Below are 18000 nucleotides of genomic sequence, written 5' to 3' on the forward strand. Positions count from 1 at the left end.
TATACATTATTTGCCACTGTGAAACACGGGTCTCCAAATGTTGACGTAAACAGTGGCGCATGAGTGTTGGCCGAGTGTCAGTGCTAGTTAGCTATGTACGCATGCGCAGAACACAGCAGTTTGAAGAATTTCCCGCGAAGGGGTGAGTTGAATCAGAGAATGTCTGGTTAAATGGTGTATAACGTTATCGCCATTTACAATTAACAAGTTAATTTCTTACTTTTCTATGACAACATTGTATCACATGTGTTTTAATCGCGTAAACGTATATTCGACCGCAAACCATTAAAGAACTTCAGTTTCGCGAAGTTTGTGTACTGTCTGCAGTGGCGTTAGCCCTTTATGCTAACGTAAAGATATACTTTTTGCCATTGGTAACAGTCGGCTAGCTGCTAGTAGCCTAGAGATATCAGATATCGATACAGATACGAAAATCCTTCGTATCCCAAATGTAATTGGGTAACAAGTTAACGTTACATTTGTTTGGCGTTGTTGAATACGGTCAGTCTGTTATCAAACCTAACATTATGCTATGCTTCATCAGCAAATCATAAACTTGCCTGTTTCCATGGAGTGGCTTTGATGATTTGATGCCAACCATTATGAAGCCGGTTAGAGGATCTGGAAGAAAATCTACTAAAGCCCCGCAAGGCAGTGGACGGAGTACAAAAAATGTTCCGACAACCTCTGAGGTGGGGGCAATTTTTATGGTGGGGGCAGTATGATAGGCCTACATGTTTTTCAAATACAAAGTAGTATTTTGTCACTTGTACTGGATTGAAGAAAATTACTGTATCATTCAAAACACTTTATAGGCGTGTATTTTTTTTAGTGTAGTTTAAAAATACTGCCAAATATTTAGGTAAAACCTATACTTTTGATCATGTGATGACATCATAAAAGTGCAAAGCAATGAATGTAACTAGCTTCTGACTGGTGCTGACTTATTAATTTGCCCAGATCAGAGTATTGACTCAGGAATATGATCCAGTGTAGATGAGTAGCCTAAGGTGTAGTCTAGGTTGCTCACACACACACACACACACAATACACTCCCTCTCTCACACCAACCCACTCACTCAGCCAGCCACATTACTTTGATTACTTGTTCACCCACATTTATAGCTTTGCCTGTTTTTGGTAGATTGAACTTTGGAGCAACTTTGACTGTGAAGTGTATGTGTCCTCCAAAGCGGATGATACACAAGGCACCTTTCTGAGCAATGTTGCTAGGCAATGTTCCTGGGTATTGTTGTTCTGGCACATTCCCTTTGATATTGAGCAACTGCTTTTTCTTGAGAAATGTAATCATCAGTAGGCACAGGATGCGATTTGTAGGGGGGGATGGTGAGGATTTCCCCACCTCTGGTTTTCCTATCCCTACCTCTGCTAAATTATTTTTTATCGTCGGGGGGGACAACATTTATCCCCCTCTGCCCCTCATATTGATTAATGCTACTTCATATAAGTAAAGCGCTGCAACGTGAGAACAGTCTAGTAGGCTAGCCTACATAATAATCTGACATCAGAAACGCACCGTCACCGTCAGCACTGATGCTGCTGACACAGTGGCTGCGTGATAACTTAATTTGGCCTTGATCGTGCAGGACATTTCAGAATGTCAAGTGTGTAATCCATCATAAATGGCTAGGTTCAATGTAGAAGTTAGCTGGACAAATGAATGAAAACGAGGATTCAGAGAAGCATAATAATGTTTTAGAACCTTCAAAATTAGAAAACTGATGCAACTGAGATGGAGGACAACTGCACGTAGAGTAGAACGTAGGCCTATTGTCCGAAGGAACTTACATTAAATGATGAGATATTTGCTGAATGTCACAAAAAGTGTTACAGAAATTGCTTGGCATCTCTTATTCAATGGCTCTCTACCGAAACACCTGTAGTTTGCGGAGGACGAACGAGAAAGCACTCGTTTGATAAATCAGCCAGTAGTAGACAAATAACTTTTAGAAATAATCTGTACTGCAAAAACGAATGTTGGTGGGTATTTAAAGTATCTAGCGGTTGTTTTAACAGCTGCAAGAAATAGAAGCTTCATGGTCTTTATGTTCTGGTTCGTAAATTATTTTCATAAAACTTCAAGTTGCCCTATAACTTTACTCTCCAAACTCTTCACTGCACTGTAGGCAATTAACTGACAGTATGATAGGCTATTTATTTTCTGTAGGCTACAATAAACACATTTATTTTACGCAATATTACGCACTTGGCTACTGAACGCAAATCAGCAGGAGATAGAATGCACGTAGCCTACGCAGCGTGTAGCGCAATGTGTAGGCTATTTGGTTACCAACTAACACTGTTAGCCAATTCACCAACTTAAGACTTCAGTGCCATCATATACAAAAAAATTTTACACAACAAATACAGAAAGGATGGAGGCAGCAAAAGTAGAGAAGTCTTTTCAGATGGGGCAAGAACAAGGTGAGTTTTTTTTTTTTTTGGGGGGGGGGGGGGGGGGGGGGTTACAACCCTTATTGTACTTATTCAAAATCATCCCCCCCTCTGGTTTTTACACAAATCGCACCCTGAGTAGGCATGTAACAGGATCAGTGGCATGATCATCCATCCTAATTTTTTTGTATTTTTAAATTGCAAAAATACAGTATTTTATTTTGATACATGGCATGGCTACTGTATTTGAATTTACCACCCTATAATAATGGCATGATAATACCTCACACCATGAAATGTTTTAGGAGCCTGGTACCAGCAGTGAAGGAGTGAAGCAACAGCAGGTGAAGAAAAGGAAAAGTAAGTAGCCTATGGAATTAAGAACACTTTTAAGAACATTGGTGGGATGGAAGGGGTCTTGGGTTAAAATATCCTTGAAATAATATGCAAGTCCATAGTTGTATGCTGTCACAGTCTTTTCACTTTCATTTTTGCTATTAAATAATTGTTCAAATATTTTGAGTCATATGTTATGATATCCATATTGCAAATCGCAAAAATCCTAAATGACGGAAAACCAAAATCGTTTGATAGGCATATACCCATTCACCCTGCCTTACTCAATATTATTAACATATTATCAGGGTATCTTAAATTATTTTTTTATTAGATTTATTTTTCATGTGGAAGTATAGTTTGTATATTTATATTTTTGTACAGTGCTTTTGTGTCTGCCTTGTCTCTGTTCTGTGTAAATAATGTGCTGCAGCTAAATAGTTATAGCTGGATGAATAGTTATCTCGCAAGCTTGCTAGCTAGCAATCTTTTGTACTATCAGTCTATCTACAGTAAATGGTATCTAGTTCTGTCACCAAAGCCTGGCCACCCTAAGTGCATTCCCTCCATGCCAACCAAAGATCACTTCTGCATTCATACTTTGAAGTGCGTAAGATGCAGCATTTGTTAATCACTGTATTCATCATCCGCAATTTCTGATCTGTGTTTATGAAAGCTGGTTTTGTTTTTGTTTTTGTTTTTTAATCAGGGCCTCCATCATCAGCTGACATAAACAAGTTCAGAGGCCGAGAGAAATGGAAAGCGTTGGCCCAGCCTATCATTGCGGCCCTAGATAAGATGCTAGGGCTGTCAGTGCTGTGAGTGCTACCATGAGAATCTCTTTGATCATTGGTCTACTGTGGTCACCGCTGTGTTGATGTGTTACTCATACTGTCCTCTCTTTCTCTCTCTTTCTGTCTCTGTTTCTCTCTCTGTCTCACTCTTGTTTTCTCATTCTTCACCTTGTTCAGCTCTGTCCTGTCAATGAGAATAAAGGAGAAAGAGGAGACTCAGAAACATCTGAATATTTTGAAAGAAAGGTAAGAGGACTAATTTAGATGAAAGACTAAATGAGGAAGCGCATAGCCAAACAGAGGTGCTGATAAGGATGATATCATGAACTATATAAGTAGGGCTGGGCACTGAATGTCAATGCTTTTATGGCACCGACTGAAACACTCCGATCCTATTGTATATCGAAAAAAAATATTTTGTTTCGGTGCCAAATTCCGATACCCAAAAAAAATAAATCTTAGCGTCTGTTAGCCAATTAACAATTGTGTGAAGAGATATAAAGTGGCTGGTGATTGGCTGCCTCACGTAAAGTTACACAGGTCACACAGAAGGAGGGTTGAAATGAACGATCTTTGAACATTACTTCAGAAACAGAAAGGTATGCCATCTGTGGTGCTAGCATAATTACCAAGATATAAGACTTCTCCCCTTTGTTTTTGAGAACTCTCTCTCACCAGCTACGACATCATCCACACCACAATGAATGGTTTCTGGGCGAAATTGTGTCCTTTTGTCTCTAAATAGCTGGCCACCGATTAGCTAATTATGCTAGCTATTTAAAGGTTTATGGTTTCCCTCAAGTGACAAGCATTATTCACAATGCTGGCTTGCATTAGAACAAATATCTCTTCTCCACATAGTGTGAAGACAGTGTGACAGTGTGGCTTAATCCACAGACATCACACTCTGTTTCGTGGCAGCTGCATTGTTATGCTAAAGTTGCTAATTGTGGGTAAACTCCTTTTAAAATGTGACATGCTTCTGTCTATGGTGCTAAGGAGTTTGGTGCTGAGGAGAACTTAACTCTTAACAAAAAAGCCACTACATGTCAGATGACAAATCAGATCTCTATATTGACAGTTTGGAAGGCGTGATTATCCAAAATCTGCGTTATTTTGCCATAGGAAAAAAAACATGGAGACATTGTATTCAAAGGGGTGTGTTATCCGGACAGGTGTATTGTTTTTCACGTATGTTTCACTGCTAAAGGAGAATGTATTTTTGTTGTTGAATTTCATTTAATCAAAGAGTGGATTGTCCGCACACTTGCTCCCATCAGGAATTTTTATAGATTTTCACCCGTGTGTAACGTTTCGAGCTAAACGCTCTTCATCAGACTTGAATATCAGACAGACAGTCGCCATATTTAAACAAGTACAAAAGGTCACATGACCCATCAGAGTGATATATTTAGATAGATTTACAAAACACTTATATATACATATATCCACAACGTCATAATATCTACAAAAAACATGCACTTATAGAAAAACATTTATATACTATACTTTGTAAAAACAATTTTTTTTATATAAAAAAGTACAAGCTTCCACATGAATTTCATTTACAAACATATGGTATCGGAAAAAGTATCGTGTAGGAACCGGCATCGAAATCAAGGTATTGAAATTGGCACCGCATTGAAACATTTTGAACGATACCCAGCCCTATAAATAAGGAGTGGCCGCACACTCCTTTGTCTTTTAAATTATTTGTTAACCAAAGTTTAAGCAAACAACACTCATCAGGGTCCGGGGCTAGTTTCCCCCATCACTTGGCAGCTTGAAGATTGCAGTCAGATTCAGCAAAATTCTCCTCGTGCCGCAATCCATCTGGTTTGTGGGGAAAAAAAGTGGTCAAAAATATGGCAAACAAATTGGCACGGACACATCCATACACTTTTCCAGCCAAACAGCATGTTGCTTCTTTAGTATGGAACGGAGGGTTTAGCCTCGTGAGACCATCCTGATCTCGCGAGCTTCAGGGTTTCACTCGCAGATCAGTCTGGATACTTTCCGTTAAAGAAAATTTGGAGCAGTTCACCAAACGAACGTCCAATCAGCGTTGGCTTTGAGGCGGGTTGAGGTGTGACGCAACGAACAACATGACGGCATCCACAGAGATGAGCATAGCTATCGCGCAAGTTTTATTCAAATTAGAAAGTATTCCTGGGTAAACTGTGAAGCTATGAGTCTCAGCCATGCAGCTGGGAGGAATGAACGACACAGACATCCTCCACGGCTGATTCCAGTTCATAATGGAGGAATATACTATCTTCAGAAGTGTAGGGCCTACCGTGAAAGCTTGATGGGAATTGTCGTTGATTAGGTTCATAAATGGTAAGTTAAAACATCTTAACGTTTGTTACGTTACCTAACTTAATTGTATGTTAAACGGTAGAAGAATACTTTGTTCATCTAATTGGTTGATTTGGCCCGTCGATAACCAACAAAGGTGGTGATAGACAGATGGTTTATCCAATCAGCTAACCAGTATGTCCGCCCCTTCCCAAAAGTTCTTCAATGAAAAGTTCCCAGATGGAAATGCGGAGCAAATCCATCTGGCGGAGTCAGGTTACGGAGGGTTTGATTGATTGGCTGTTTTACTCAAATATCAACAACCTGAATTCAGAATCTAGTCCTGCACCTTTAAAACCAGATGTATACTTTCGTCCAAGGCTCACCTAGAATTATGTCCGCAGTCAATTTGTGTTAATGTTTCATAGACCTGTCACAACAAGCCGCAGCTGCAGTCGCACCTGGAGCATACAGTGATATGTTCATAGGGCCATGGATATCACATGCTTTCACTCCCCTTTGGACAGATTCCTGGAACGCTGTGTCCAGCTCACAGTCCCCCCACGGAAACAAGTGGACCTGGGGCACGTGTCACGGCAGTACCAGGCAGAGAGCTTAAAGGCGGAAGAGGGGGAAAAGAGACTCCGGGCACTGACGGTGAGGAAGGCAGAGGAAGTAGAGGTGACATATCAGTAGAGGTGACATATCAGAAGAGGTGGCATGTCTGAAATGTGGTGCAGGCAGAGTGTGTTTAATAGTGCGAGTTTTCCATCTGCGGTTGGATTTATTGATATGTTGAGTGTTTGTACACATGTACAGTATATCCAAATGTGAGTTAAACTCTTTGGGTGCGTTTTGATGTGTGTGTGTGTGTCTGTGTCTCTTTCTGTGTGTGTGTGTGTGTGTGTGTGTTTGCACACTCAGGAGAACCTAAGGTCTGTGGTCAGCACCCTGGAAGAGTTGGAGGTGACAAGAGACAGAATGGACGAGGAATGCAGGCTTCTGAGATCCAGGATGGAGGAGCAGGAGGAGAAATCACATGAGGTAAACAGAGAGACAGACACACACACTCAAACACACACACACACACACACACTGTACATACGGTACATACCATAGACTGTTCTATACAGTCTATGTATCATACATACATACACACACACAAACACACACATACATATATCACATACATATACATACACACAGTTAGGCTCATACGTTTTTGAACCCATGCTAAAGTTGACTAAAAAAGAGGATTATAAAATTATCTTTTGGAAATTGATCTTAATGCCTCAAGTAAAAAAATGAGGAAATATCCAACCTTTAATATCCAATTCTCTTTGTGAATGAATAATGTATCGTAAATAAATAAATAAATAAGTATAAGTATATATACTCTTTTGATCCCGTGAGGGAAATTTGGTCTCTGCATTTATCCCAATCCGTGAATTAGTGAAACACACTCAGCACACAGTGAACACACAGTGAGGTGAAGCACACACTAATCCCTGCGCAGTGAGCTGCCTGCAACAACAGCGGCACTTGGGGAGCAGTGAGGGGTTAGGTGCCTTGCTCAAGGGCACTTCAGCCGTGCCTACTGGTCGGGGTTCGAACCGGCAACCCTCCGGTTATAAGTCCGAAGCACTAACCGGTAGGCCACGCCTGCCCCACAAATGTTCTTCCTTAAAATACAGGGGTCAAGTATTCGACCCCTATATTAAATTCCCATAGAGGCAGGCAGATATTTATTTTTAAAGGCCAGTTATTTCATGGATCCAGGATACTATGCATCCTGATAAAGTTCCCTTGGCCTTTGGAATTAAAATAGCCCCATATCATCACATACCCTTCACCATACCTAGAGATTGGCATGGTGTTATTTCAGTTAGCCTATTAGCTGGTTTAATGCTCATTGAGCTCAATGCAAATCAAACCAGCTAATAGGCTAACTGAAATAACACCATCACACATACAAACAAACAAGCACATATACTGTCACTCCATGCAACCCACTCATTAGAAAACTTTCATGGCCATCCTGATACCTAAAATTGCTTTGCTGCAGGGCATTGGCATGTCAATTAATTTTCTTTCTTTCTTTCACTTTCTTATTACTTACTTTCAGGTTCTACAGAGGAGAGAGCAGACGGTTCTCCATCTTCCTCCCCTGCCTCCTCGCTCTGAAACGGAACAGCCGCTGCAGGTTAGAACTGCTGTGTGGCTATGCTTTGTAATTAAGGGGTCATGTTCCATGAGGTGATCAGTGGCTCTATGGAGAGCTGTAAATGTATAGGTTTATGTCCATGAAGAGTGTTGAATAAATTGTCTCCTTGTCTACTGCAGGGGTTAAAGTTCTCAGGCACTGTGCTGGACTTCAGAATGATTCATGGATGATATTATATAATGGCCTTTAATTTCTGATAACTAATTTTACCTGCATCTTGATCGCTAGATGTCACCGAGTACTGTCTGTAGGGGGGAAAAAATGTCAAAAATCAGTGCTAGCAAACTGGAGTTGCTTCACCTAATGGCCAGAGCCCCCAGTTAGCTACAATGCCAAATTTGGGGGGCATGTTCTAAAGAGTGCCTTTGTGCCACTTAACAGACACAAAATGCAATTAAAATTTCTGTGCAACATGAACAGGGCCCTTACGTGACAAAAAAAAATGCATTTTCAACTCATACATTGTGAAGAAAACATTTAAATTCAAAGTTTGTACTGTCACCTACTAGAGATGCACCGATATGGAATTTTAGGGCCGATAACGATAACCGATATTTATTGGTTTGTACCGATGTGATAACCGATAATATTACTCTTGAAAAAAAATTGTGAAAAGTGATTTGGGGAAAGCATTTAATAAGCATAATTTTATTGCAGTAATTTTACCTACCACCAAATGATGGACAAAACTCATAATAGTCCTCAATAGTATGGCAGTCAACAACATAACAGTAGCCTAGCCCTACACTATGTGTGGCTCCTTTAAGTGAACCTGACGTCAGTGAATTGCGAGTGAGTGGCTAGAGAGTTTGAATCGTTTTCATTTAGGACTAAACGCTCATAAACGGCTCAGCTTGGAATAAGCTACAGTATAGCGACCAAATCAGAGTTTGTGAGGGAAACTTAGGTTTAGTTTCAACTGCAGGTAACTGAATAAAGCTGCAACTCCTCAGACTGTAGGCTATCTTATGTCCGTCTACTCTGTTGCGCACAACCTGCTGCAGCAGAAATGAAAGGCGTTAGCCCCGAAGGTTTTAATAACTTATTATGATGACCTGTCTGGAACTGAAGCACGAATGGTTAGCATATTTCTAGGTAATAATACAAAACCCAAGCTAAAGTAATGCAAATATAATACTAAAACACAACTTAGAACTAGGCCTACTTATGTACTCGTCCCACTAACGAGTTTGTTTATTTGTTTCCCCGACGACCAGCGCGGTAAAGTGCAAACACACCAGCACAAGACGGCTCTCTGTTAATGCACAGAGATGCACAGATTCCCAAATGAACGCATATCCACAGATTTTGTTAGAGTGGTGAAATATTTTCACACCGCTGATATTATATTGAGGACAAAGTATAGCCAACCAAGCTCAAGTAGCTCAGTGTAGCCAGACGGACCTTACGTAGGCCTAAATTAGGACTTTAAAAAATATCTGCGCATATTATCGGCCAGAATTCTGTTATCGGACCGATAATAATATTTTCATTTTTTCACTTATCGGCTAATAATATATCAGCCGCCGATATATCGTGCATCCCTATCACCTACCTCTTTTTCCATCGGTCACTTCACCGAAAGCCTAGAAGAATCGATCACAGAGCTAATGCCTTCACAACGAAAAGTTTATTTCCCTCTCAAAACTAGGCAATTGAGCACTGTAGTGGTTATGACCATATCAGTGACTATGTACTGTAACTACATGGAAACAGTCCAAATAGCGTTAATGAAGGCATTGGGTCACAGCACCCACACAAACACTACCATTGCCCGAACTCTGTGTTCTTGGAGCAGCTGCTTCATCTGCCTGTTGCCCCTCTGTCTGTCCTGTTCTTTCCAACTCTTGTGAGGCTAGTTCTTCGTCAGTATACTCTGGTTTGAATAAATAAGGATGACGATCAAACTCGAAAGCCTCTTCCGTGTGTTCTATATCAGCTATAGTCTCCATAGTTAGGTTTTCCATTGGATCGGCAAAAAAATTACTCCAAGCTTCTTCCCTTGTGAACACCTCCGATCTTCACTCTTCACACACTACGCTCCGATCTGCACACTACTGTGTACCATTTCCTGCAACAACTGAATTCCCACAGGACTTCAGCGTGAGACTAGAGATAGCCTTCAGTAACGCTATTACTGTGCAAGCCACAGGCATCATTTGGACTGTTTACATGTAGTTACATAGTCACTGATATGGTCATAGCCACTACTGTGCTCAATATGGTCATAACCACTACAGTGCTCAATTACCTTTTTTGAGCGGAAAATAAACTTCAAGTTTTCGTCGTGAAGGCATGGCCTACGTGATCGAGTCTTCTAGGCTTTCGGTGAAGCGACCGATGGAAAAAAAGGTAGGTGACAGTACAAACTTTGAATTTAAAACGGTTCCTTCACAATGTATGGGTTGAAACCGCATCTTGTTGTAACATAAGGGAGCAGAACAGGCATGGGCCAAATGATTCTATTCAGTTCTTTCAGTTCCCTTCACCTTCACAAATCGTTCGTTTGATTCGTTCTTTCCATTCCTTCAGTTCCTTAAGTCTCTGGTTGTCATATGGTCTGTTACATCATTTATGTAAATATCAAGCATAATATTAAGCACATACATGCCTTTTTTCATAAATATACTGAATGGAATGCAGTAAGAATCAAATGGCGTCTTCCAAGTTCTAGCGCTGGCAGGCAGGCACGTAAGTAAAGCCAGGCCTATCATTTGTTTACCCATGGCAACGCGGTTGCTACCTGCTGTAGTACTCTCATTCACGTTTTAGACTTAATCGCGATATACGGTCGAGGGAGATGAAGCTCTATTCGTTTGTATCTTTTATTACCTGACCATATTTTTGTATGTTAAAAAATAAACAGTTCTCTTGTTTTGGGAATCAGTTCTCGTCGTTTACCTTCGGGATTCGTTCTTTCTGACCGAATCAGTCGCGAACTGCCCATGCCTAAGCAGAAGGTTTTATCTAGTTCAGCAAAACTGTAATGATCCTGTGCCCTTTTAGGCACAGTTCTCTGTGTTTGTTAGTTGGCTGTATTGCATGTTTTTTCAGGGGCCCTCGGAATTGGCTAACTACTTTTCACCAGTCATGTGCACTAGTGAGGAAAGAAAATACCACAGTCTCACGCTCTTGCATAAACAGTCTGGAGTGGTCAACACCATGGTTCTCTTTGACAGTTAGGACTTAAAAGCATAACTTGTATTACTACAGACTCTATAGAGAATTTTACACGGTTCAGCAAAAAGAGGCCTCCATCTGGTATCACCAGAAAGACCTTAAGGACTTCAGTGAGGTGATAACACCACAGTGAAGAAATGGTTCCAAGAAACAGGAAGTTCTGTGGCTAGTGGGTACTGCTCTCTCTCTGTAGAAAAAGGAAATCTAATGTCACAGGAAGTTCCTAATGCAACTACTGTAGCACTCTAGTTTAGAGAGTTTTCCAGATTTTGCTGTCTCGCCAGTAAAACTCATAGCACCAATAAGTTCAGTGGCTTGTTATAAATTAAATTTTTGTCCATTAGACAAATTAAATCATGTAAACTGATAATCTGATGTACGCTGTATCTTTTATGTATGAATGCTACAGTCAGGCTCCCCCTCATTGGTTAGATTTGTTTTAGTTTTTTAGCTTCAGGGGCTATGATTGCATTAACATTGTCTCTATCTGTCACTCAGGAGAGGCTGATGAAGTTATTGCCAAACAGGGATGCTATGGTGAAATCGCTGCAGAACATGCCAGAAATCCAGCAGCTGAATACTTTTATGGAGCTTGCGCATGAACACACCGACCAGCGCCTAGCCGCCCTCAACAGCTATAAATGATTCAACCAGCTTGTGGTCTGCCTCTCAATAGTGCCTTCACACCAACTATGCTCCTTGTGGTCTCCTTCTAATCAAGACTGTGCTTCTGCACTTACCCCTATCCCCTTTTTTAAGCACCCATATGCATTGAGTGTACCTCTAAAACCCTGCTCTACTGCCCCATATGCATTGAGTGTAGTTCTGAAACCCTGCTGTACTGCCCCATCCTACTCTGGGGCATTTTTGCTCTATTTGCTTCAAAGTGTTTGTCACTTTCAAACAGGATCTTCTTTATCAGATATCTCACGACTGTGTTTGTCACGTCACCTGTGTAGTGCATGATCAGAACTGAATCAATGTTCACAACACCAGAAACTGTTGTTGTTTTTCATTTGTCTGTGCATTTTTAGTTTTAATACAAAATGCAAAATATAAATCATTACCAAAAATAAAACACTCCTCTTGTTTTCTTGTTCAACTGTAGACATAAGTACAAAACAAAACATGAGAACAGACAATTCACAGAAAGAACATATATAGAATACAAAGACGACATTACGTTCATTATATACATTCTCATACATTCTCTCCAGCTGGAGCTTTCTGCCAAATGGCTGCCGTGCATCAGCCAGACGGGTGCTACGCATTGGTCGTGCTTGGTGAAACACTTTGGGTATCTAGATAAAGCACTATATATTTAATGGGTTGTTATTTAAAAATCCAGTCCATGCTAACTCACAAAACAAACAGTTCCAGTGCCCTTCTATACAGTCCTTATAGTTACCCTAATCTCTTACTCGCAGTGTTAAATCTGGGAGTCTTTACGACGCATCGATTTCCTGCGTAGTGACTCTGAGTTATCCTCGTTGAAGACTCGTTCCACCGCAGACAACAGGGAGGCGCGCATTGTCCGTCCGAGGCCTCTCGCAGCAAACACGTACAGGATGGGGTTAAACACACTCTTCACATAGACCATGAAGAGCGACACATAGTAACCCTTCACAGCCACGTTGTTCATGGACTTCAGGTCCGGCCGAATGGCCGTGAGCCAGCGCAGGAAGCGGAAGGTGAAGTACGGCACCCAGCAGATTAGGAAGAGGAGCATGGTGAGCAGCAGAACCCGGTAGAGGCGCACCAGGCGGCGCGCTGTGTAGCTCTGACTGGCCGACATCGAGGTCGAGACGGAGCCCAGCGACGGCTTCGTCGCCGACGCAGTTGGCGACATCATGCCGGTCTCGGCACGCTTGGCGCTGACCAGCACCGCCAGGTTGCAGGACAAGAAGATGACCACAGGTAGCAGGAAGCCGAAGATGGTCTCTGTGATGAAGAAGCCGTGGCCCGTAGTGGACTTGGGGTCACTCTCCAGGCACTGCCACTTGCCGCCCCAGTTCTTCAGTTCGGCGGTCTTCAGGTACGGAGCGGCCAGGCAGAACGCCAGCAGCCAGAGCAGACCGCATGCGAGGGGCACTGCCCAGCGCGGGCGCTTCAGACTGGCCCAGACGGGCCTCAGCAGGCACAGGCAGCGCTCCAGCGCCACGGCGCACAGCAGGCACGAGGCGGCGTACAGCCCCAGGGCGCGCAGGAACATGACCAGGCGGCACGCGTGCAGCCCCAGCGGCCAGGAGAAGTGGTGCGCCAGGTAGCCCAGCATGAGGGGCGTGCGCAGCAACAGCACGAGGTCGGCAAGCGCCAGGTTGACCACGTACACGCGGAAGCTGCTGGCGCCCCGCGTCTCTCCGCTTTGATGTTTGGACCTGGAGAACCAGCGGCGCACGCCCAGCACCCACACCACCAGCGCGTTCAGCGGCACGCCCACCAAAATAATGACCAATGTCACAATGATCTGCAGCACGCGCGACGTCTCCGACATCCAGGGGTCTGCCGGAATGGTGATATTGCTGCCATTGAGAGGCGGCGCCAGGGTAGACATGGGGAGGCTCTGAGGAGGAAGGAGAAAAGTGCCCAGGCAAGCACACAGGGCACAAGTTGGTGCTTGTGTCTTATAATTTCATCAGGCTTTATATTGAAATTCAATTCACCATGTCAAAATAACAAAGTGGGTTGGCTGGTGCAGTAGGCTACAGCCAACAGGAAAAAATGGAAATCCTAGTTTTATCCAGTGAATATCTATGAAGTCACTCGTGTAGTCGCTTTGTATTCATATTAAGCCTTTAAAACCTATTCCAATGGAAACACAACTACTGTGGTGGTTTACATGGCAATATTTTATTTGATGTGATTAAATGCTCAGGCCAAACATTTCTGATGTTTACTTTGGAGGCATGTTGAAATATAGCTTTTGTATGAGACGAATGGATGGGAAAGCTCTAAAATAACATTATGAATGCAGAACAGATAAACCACACAACTACATCAACTAGTTCTGCATCTGGCTCTTGTCTTCTAACTATGAGGGGAAAAAACAGTGTAGCCTATTTAAGAAAAGAAAAAACATTATTTTCAAGTATTTTCTCAGGACCTTACAGGGTGTTTTAATGCATTCTGATAGGCTAATTAAGAATAGACACAATGTCTTGATTTCTCCAATATGAATCTCTCTCTCAAGCACTGTAGATCATGTGCATCTGTTGGCCTGGCATTGTTACAGTTGAGTAAATGTGGAGTCAGGTGAAAGGAATTTTCTCTCTCGCCCTGGGCTCTGTTGAGTGCTAAGTACACTGTACCTTTCCACACAAGTGTCCGCCTACCCAATATGCGTGTATGGTATGAGAACACACCTTTAAAAAGAAAGTCCTATCAGTGCTAAAGTGTGCTCAGTTCAGTTGGAAATGATACAGTGTTTAAACAAAAATAAACAAAACAGAAAAGATAAGAGCACTAAAACAGATTAAATGGCTCTGAGGAAGAATATCAACTTACCTTGGAAAGCAGAAGAGGATATAGATGTTTTGTTTTTTTTCCTCCCCTGTGAGCCCGAGATGTTATGGGGCCGCGTGGTGAGAGACTAAGACACTGGCAAGCACAGAGGGAGTGTTTCAGGTCTTGACTTATCAGTAGAATCATAGTGGGTGTGATTACATTTGACTTTTTGTAAGAGGAGTGTGCATGTGTGTGTTCTTGCTTGCTAGTGCTTCCTCTTTTGATTGCAACACTTGAAACCAAAGGAAATGTATAGATATGGTCATGGCAAAGCATGTTCAGCCTATCGAAAAGAGGTGTGTGTGTGTGTGTGAGAGAGAGAGAGAGCAAGACTACAGTGTCTCCCAACTATAAGTATATATACTCTTTTGATCCCATGAGGGAAATTTGGTCTCTGCATTTATCCCAATCCCTGAAGTGAAGCACACTCAGCACACAGTGAACACACAGTGAGGTGAAGCACACACTAATCCCGGCGCAGTGAGCTGCCTGCAACAACAGCGGCACTCGGGGAGCAGTGAGGGCTTAGGTGCCTTGCTCAAGGGTACTTCAGCCATGCCTACTGGTCGGGGTTCGAACCGCCAACCCTCCGGTTACAGGTCCGAAGTGCTAACCAGTAGGCCACGGCTGCCCAACTAGGTACAATCTGGCAACATTGTACCCATCAAAGCACAAACCCTACTGTATATTACACCTAACTCAACTGGAAAACGTTGGCCTATCATCTTTGCTGGGCGTTCAGTATCGAATGGAGACACACTGACCCCATTGAAAGTTCTGCTTGATGCGGCGAAACCCAGTGGCTCTGCTGAGTCCATCATTCGTGCTGTTGGCGACGTGTTGTCTAAGATGGAGAAGCCTAGAGGGGAAAACACTAGTTATCGCCGCCTGCGGATGTTTTCTGGCACATTACCCACCCCCGCAGGGGAAGAAGCGTTTGAGCACTGGTTCGAACAGGCTCGTTTGATGGTAGAAGAAAGCGACTGTTCTGCCAAAGAAAAGCGTAGACGTATTATGGAGTGTCTTAGAGGACCTGCTCTAGCTGTAGTGAAAGCAGTGCGGACAGCTGAGGCTGATGTTACCCCTTCTGAATGCTTGGATGCGATCGAGAGCGCGTTCGGCACGGCAGAGTCAGGTGAAGACCTCTACTTTGAGTTTAGGCTATTGCAGCAAGGTGAGAAAGTGAGAAACTGTCTACTTTCCTGAGGCGACTAGAACAGTCCCTTACCAAGGTAGTGAGTAAAGGTGGTATTCCTGCCAGTCGTGTGGATGCAGCCCGAGTAGAGCAGCTACTCCGGGGAGCCATACATTCAGACCTGATGCTAGTTCAGCTTAAACTAAGGGAGAGAAAGCAGAATCCTCCAAAGTTTTTAGAGCTGCTAGTCGAGATCCGAGCTGAAGAGGAATATGCAGCTGCTAGAGTTAAGCTTAGCACGTCTGTCCAAAGAGTTCATGCCAACACAGAGATGGACAGCCAACAGACAGGCATACAGAGCTTGAAAGCAGATATCAAGGAGTTGAAGTCGTTGAAGTCGAGTCCTGACACTGTCTGTTCCGTCAAGAAAAGTGAAGTGACTTCAGCAGTAGCCAGAGAGATTCCTAAAGGGCTTATAGGTCCACCGTCTGTTGTGCATTTGAGAGTGAATGGCCAGAAGTGTGATGCTGTGCTAGACAGTGGCTCACAAGTAGCAATAATTTTTGAGACATGTGTAGCGCTCGTAGACCTGGACCAGTAATTCAAGCACTAAACATCAACCTAGGCTCGGAAGTATGAAGGTATATTGGGTGCAAAAGTGGCGAGCACATTTAACTGCAGATTTTGCATGTGCACACTAAAGTCGTAAATGTGTAACAGTAAAGTTGAAGTTGTACATATTTTTTTATATCTTGTTAACACAAAATAGGGACTACGGGTTCACAAATCCTTTTTACAGGTACACAAATCCTTTTTACAGGTACACAAATCCTATCCTGTGAGTCACAACTTTCAAGAGTCACGCACTCGACACTTTTGCTCCAATCGTTGCAGCGCAGTAGGTGCGAAACACATTTGCACATCCGTGTTTCATAATCTGAGAACATGCACAACATTCGTGCATTTGTAAACCCAAATGTGAACTAATGCATCCGAAGTTGTGCATCTGTGAAATAATTTCTCATTAATAAAATTCTACAGATCGCTTTGATTTTCTTGCACGACTACAAGTCAATTGATACAAGTGCTCGAATCTGCTTCTACGAGTGACGAGTGACTTTTGCTCCTAGCTAGGTGATATAATAGGTGCAAAAAGATTTGTATGTGTGCACGTCGAGCAATCGATCGAGAAAACAAGGCGGCCGGATCTGGATCCTGGATCACGCTCAGACTACCATTGCCTGCTCATAAAGTAAGTAACCTCAGCATGTTTCCTTATCAATGAAGGACACACGATTTATAGTTTTTCTTTGCACAAAGCGAGGAAAAAAATGTTGCGGTGTGCGGTGTTAAGTTCTACGACCTTATTATTCATAATGTCTGCACAGCAAACAATTGCTAACTTGCCTTGCACTATCCAATAGTCTTCGTGCAAGATACAAGTCAGCTGTTCGAAAATTGCAGAACGATTGTGTCAGATTGTGTGTCCTAACGATTTTGGACGGGCAGTGTTATATTTCTGTACTTCTAAACTAGTTATTTATCTAGCGATAGCTAGCTTGATCTGGCACTGGAGGATTTAGCAAGCAGGTAAACTAAGCTAAACATAGCTGTCATGATAATGTAAACCAACAAACAAGATAACTTTCTTCATATTATTATCATGTTACTTACCTTATGAGCAGGCAATGGTAGTCTGAGCGCGATCCAGATCCGGCCGCCTTGTTTTCTCGATCGATTCGCTCGACGTGCACACATACAAATCGTTTTGCTCCTATTATATCACCTAGCCAGGAGCAAAAGTATCGTCACTCGTAGAAGCAGATTCGAGCACTTGTATCAATTGACTTGTAGTCGTGCAAGAAAATCAAAGCGATCTGTAGAATTTTATTAATGAGAAATTATTTCACAGATGCACAACTTCGGATGCATTAGTTCACATTTGGGTTTACAAATGCACGAATGTTGTGCATGTTCTCAGATTATGAAACACGGATGTGCAAATGTGTTTCGCACCTACTGCGCTGCAACGATTGGAGCAAAAGTGTCGAGTGCGTGACTCTTGAAAGTTGTGACTCACAGGATAGGATTTGTGTACCTGTAAAAAGGATTTG

At 42.6% G+C, this 18000-nt stretch overlaps 2 protein-coding genes across 2 annotated transcripts; one reads left to right on the forward strand and one right to left on the reverse strand.

The window, feature by feature from the left end:
• Positions 1–114: 114 nt before the first annotated feature.
• Positions 115–12161, forward strand: cenpq (centromere protein Q). Its single transcript, XM_076303386.1, has 9 exons — positions 115–142; positions 545–692; positions 2721–2775; positions 3461–3569; positions 3723–3791; positions 6371–6500; positions 6768–6887; positions 7969–8046; positions 11746–12161. The coding sequence occupies exons 2-9, from the start codon at positions 591–593 to the stop codon at positions 11890–11892; spliced, it is 810 nt and encodes a 269-aa protein (XP_076159501.1). The 5' UTR covers positions 115–142; positions 545–590; the 3' UTR covers positions 11893–12161.
• An 83-nt stretch (positions 12162–12244) lies between these two features.
• On the reverse strand, positions 12245–14879 carry LOC143142477 (C3a anaphylatoxin chemotactic receptor). The gene is made up of 2 exons (XM_076303385.1): positions 14752–14879; positions 12245–13810 (listed from the first exon to the last, which is right to left on the reverse strand). The coding sequence occupies exon 2, from the start codon at positions 13799–13801 to the stop codon at positions 12677–12679; it is 1125 nt and encodes a 374-aa protein (XP_076159500.1). The 5' UTR covers positions 13802–13810; positions 14752–14879; the 3' UTR covers positions 12245–12676.
• Positions 14880–18000: the final 3121 nt, after the last annotated feature.

This window comes from Alosa pseudoharengus, unplaced genomic scaffold (assembly GCF_046254945.1).
Source record: "Alosa pseudoharengus isolate Yale_2024_CS ecotype anadromous, Long Island Sound unplaced genomic scaffold, YU_APseudo_1.1 YU_APseudo_1.1_scf_24, whole genome shotgun sequence".
In the NCBI taxonomy this organism is placed as follows: domain Eukaryota; kingdom Metazoa; phylum Chordata; class Actinopteri; order Clupeiformes; family Clupeidae; genus Alosa; species Alosa pseudoharengus.

Bases quoted from the DNA above. Each gene is read 5' to 3' on its own strand.
- cenpq (XM_076303386.1), top strand. From the start codon at position 591: ATGCCAACCATTATGAAGCCGGTTAGAGGATCTGGAAGAAAATCTACT. The intron at 693-2,720 runs GTGGGGGCAATT...GAAATGTTTTAG, and splicing joins ATGTTCCGACAACCTCTGAG to GAGCCTGGTACCAGCAGTGA. The intron at 3,792-6,370 runs GTAAGAGGACTA...CCCTTTGGACAG, and splicing joins CTGAATATTTTGAAAGAAAG to ATTCCTGGAACGCTGTGTCC.
- LOC143142477 (XM_076303385.1), bottom strand. From the start codon at position 13,801: ATGTCTACCCTGGCGCCGCCTCTCAATGGCAGCAATATCACCATTCCG.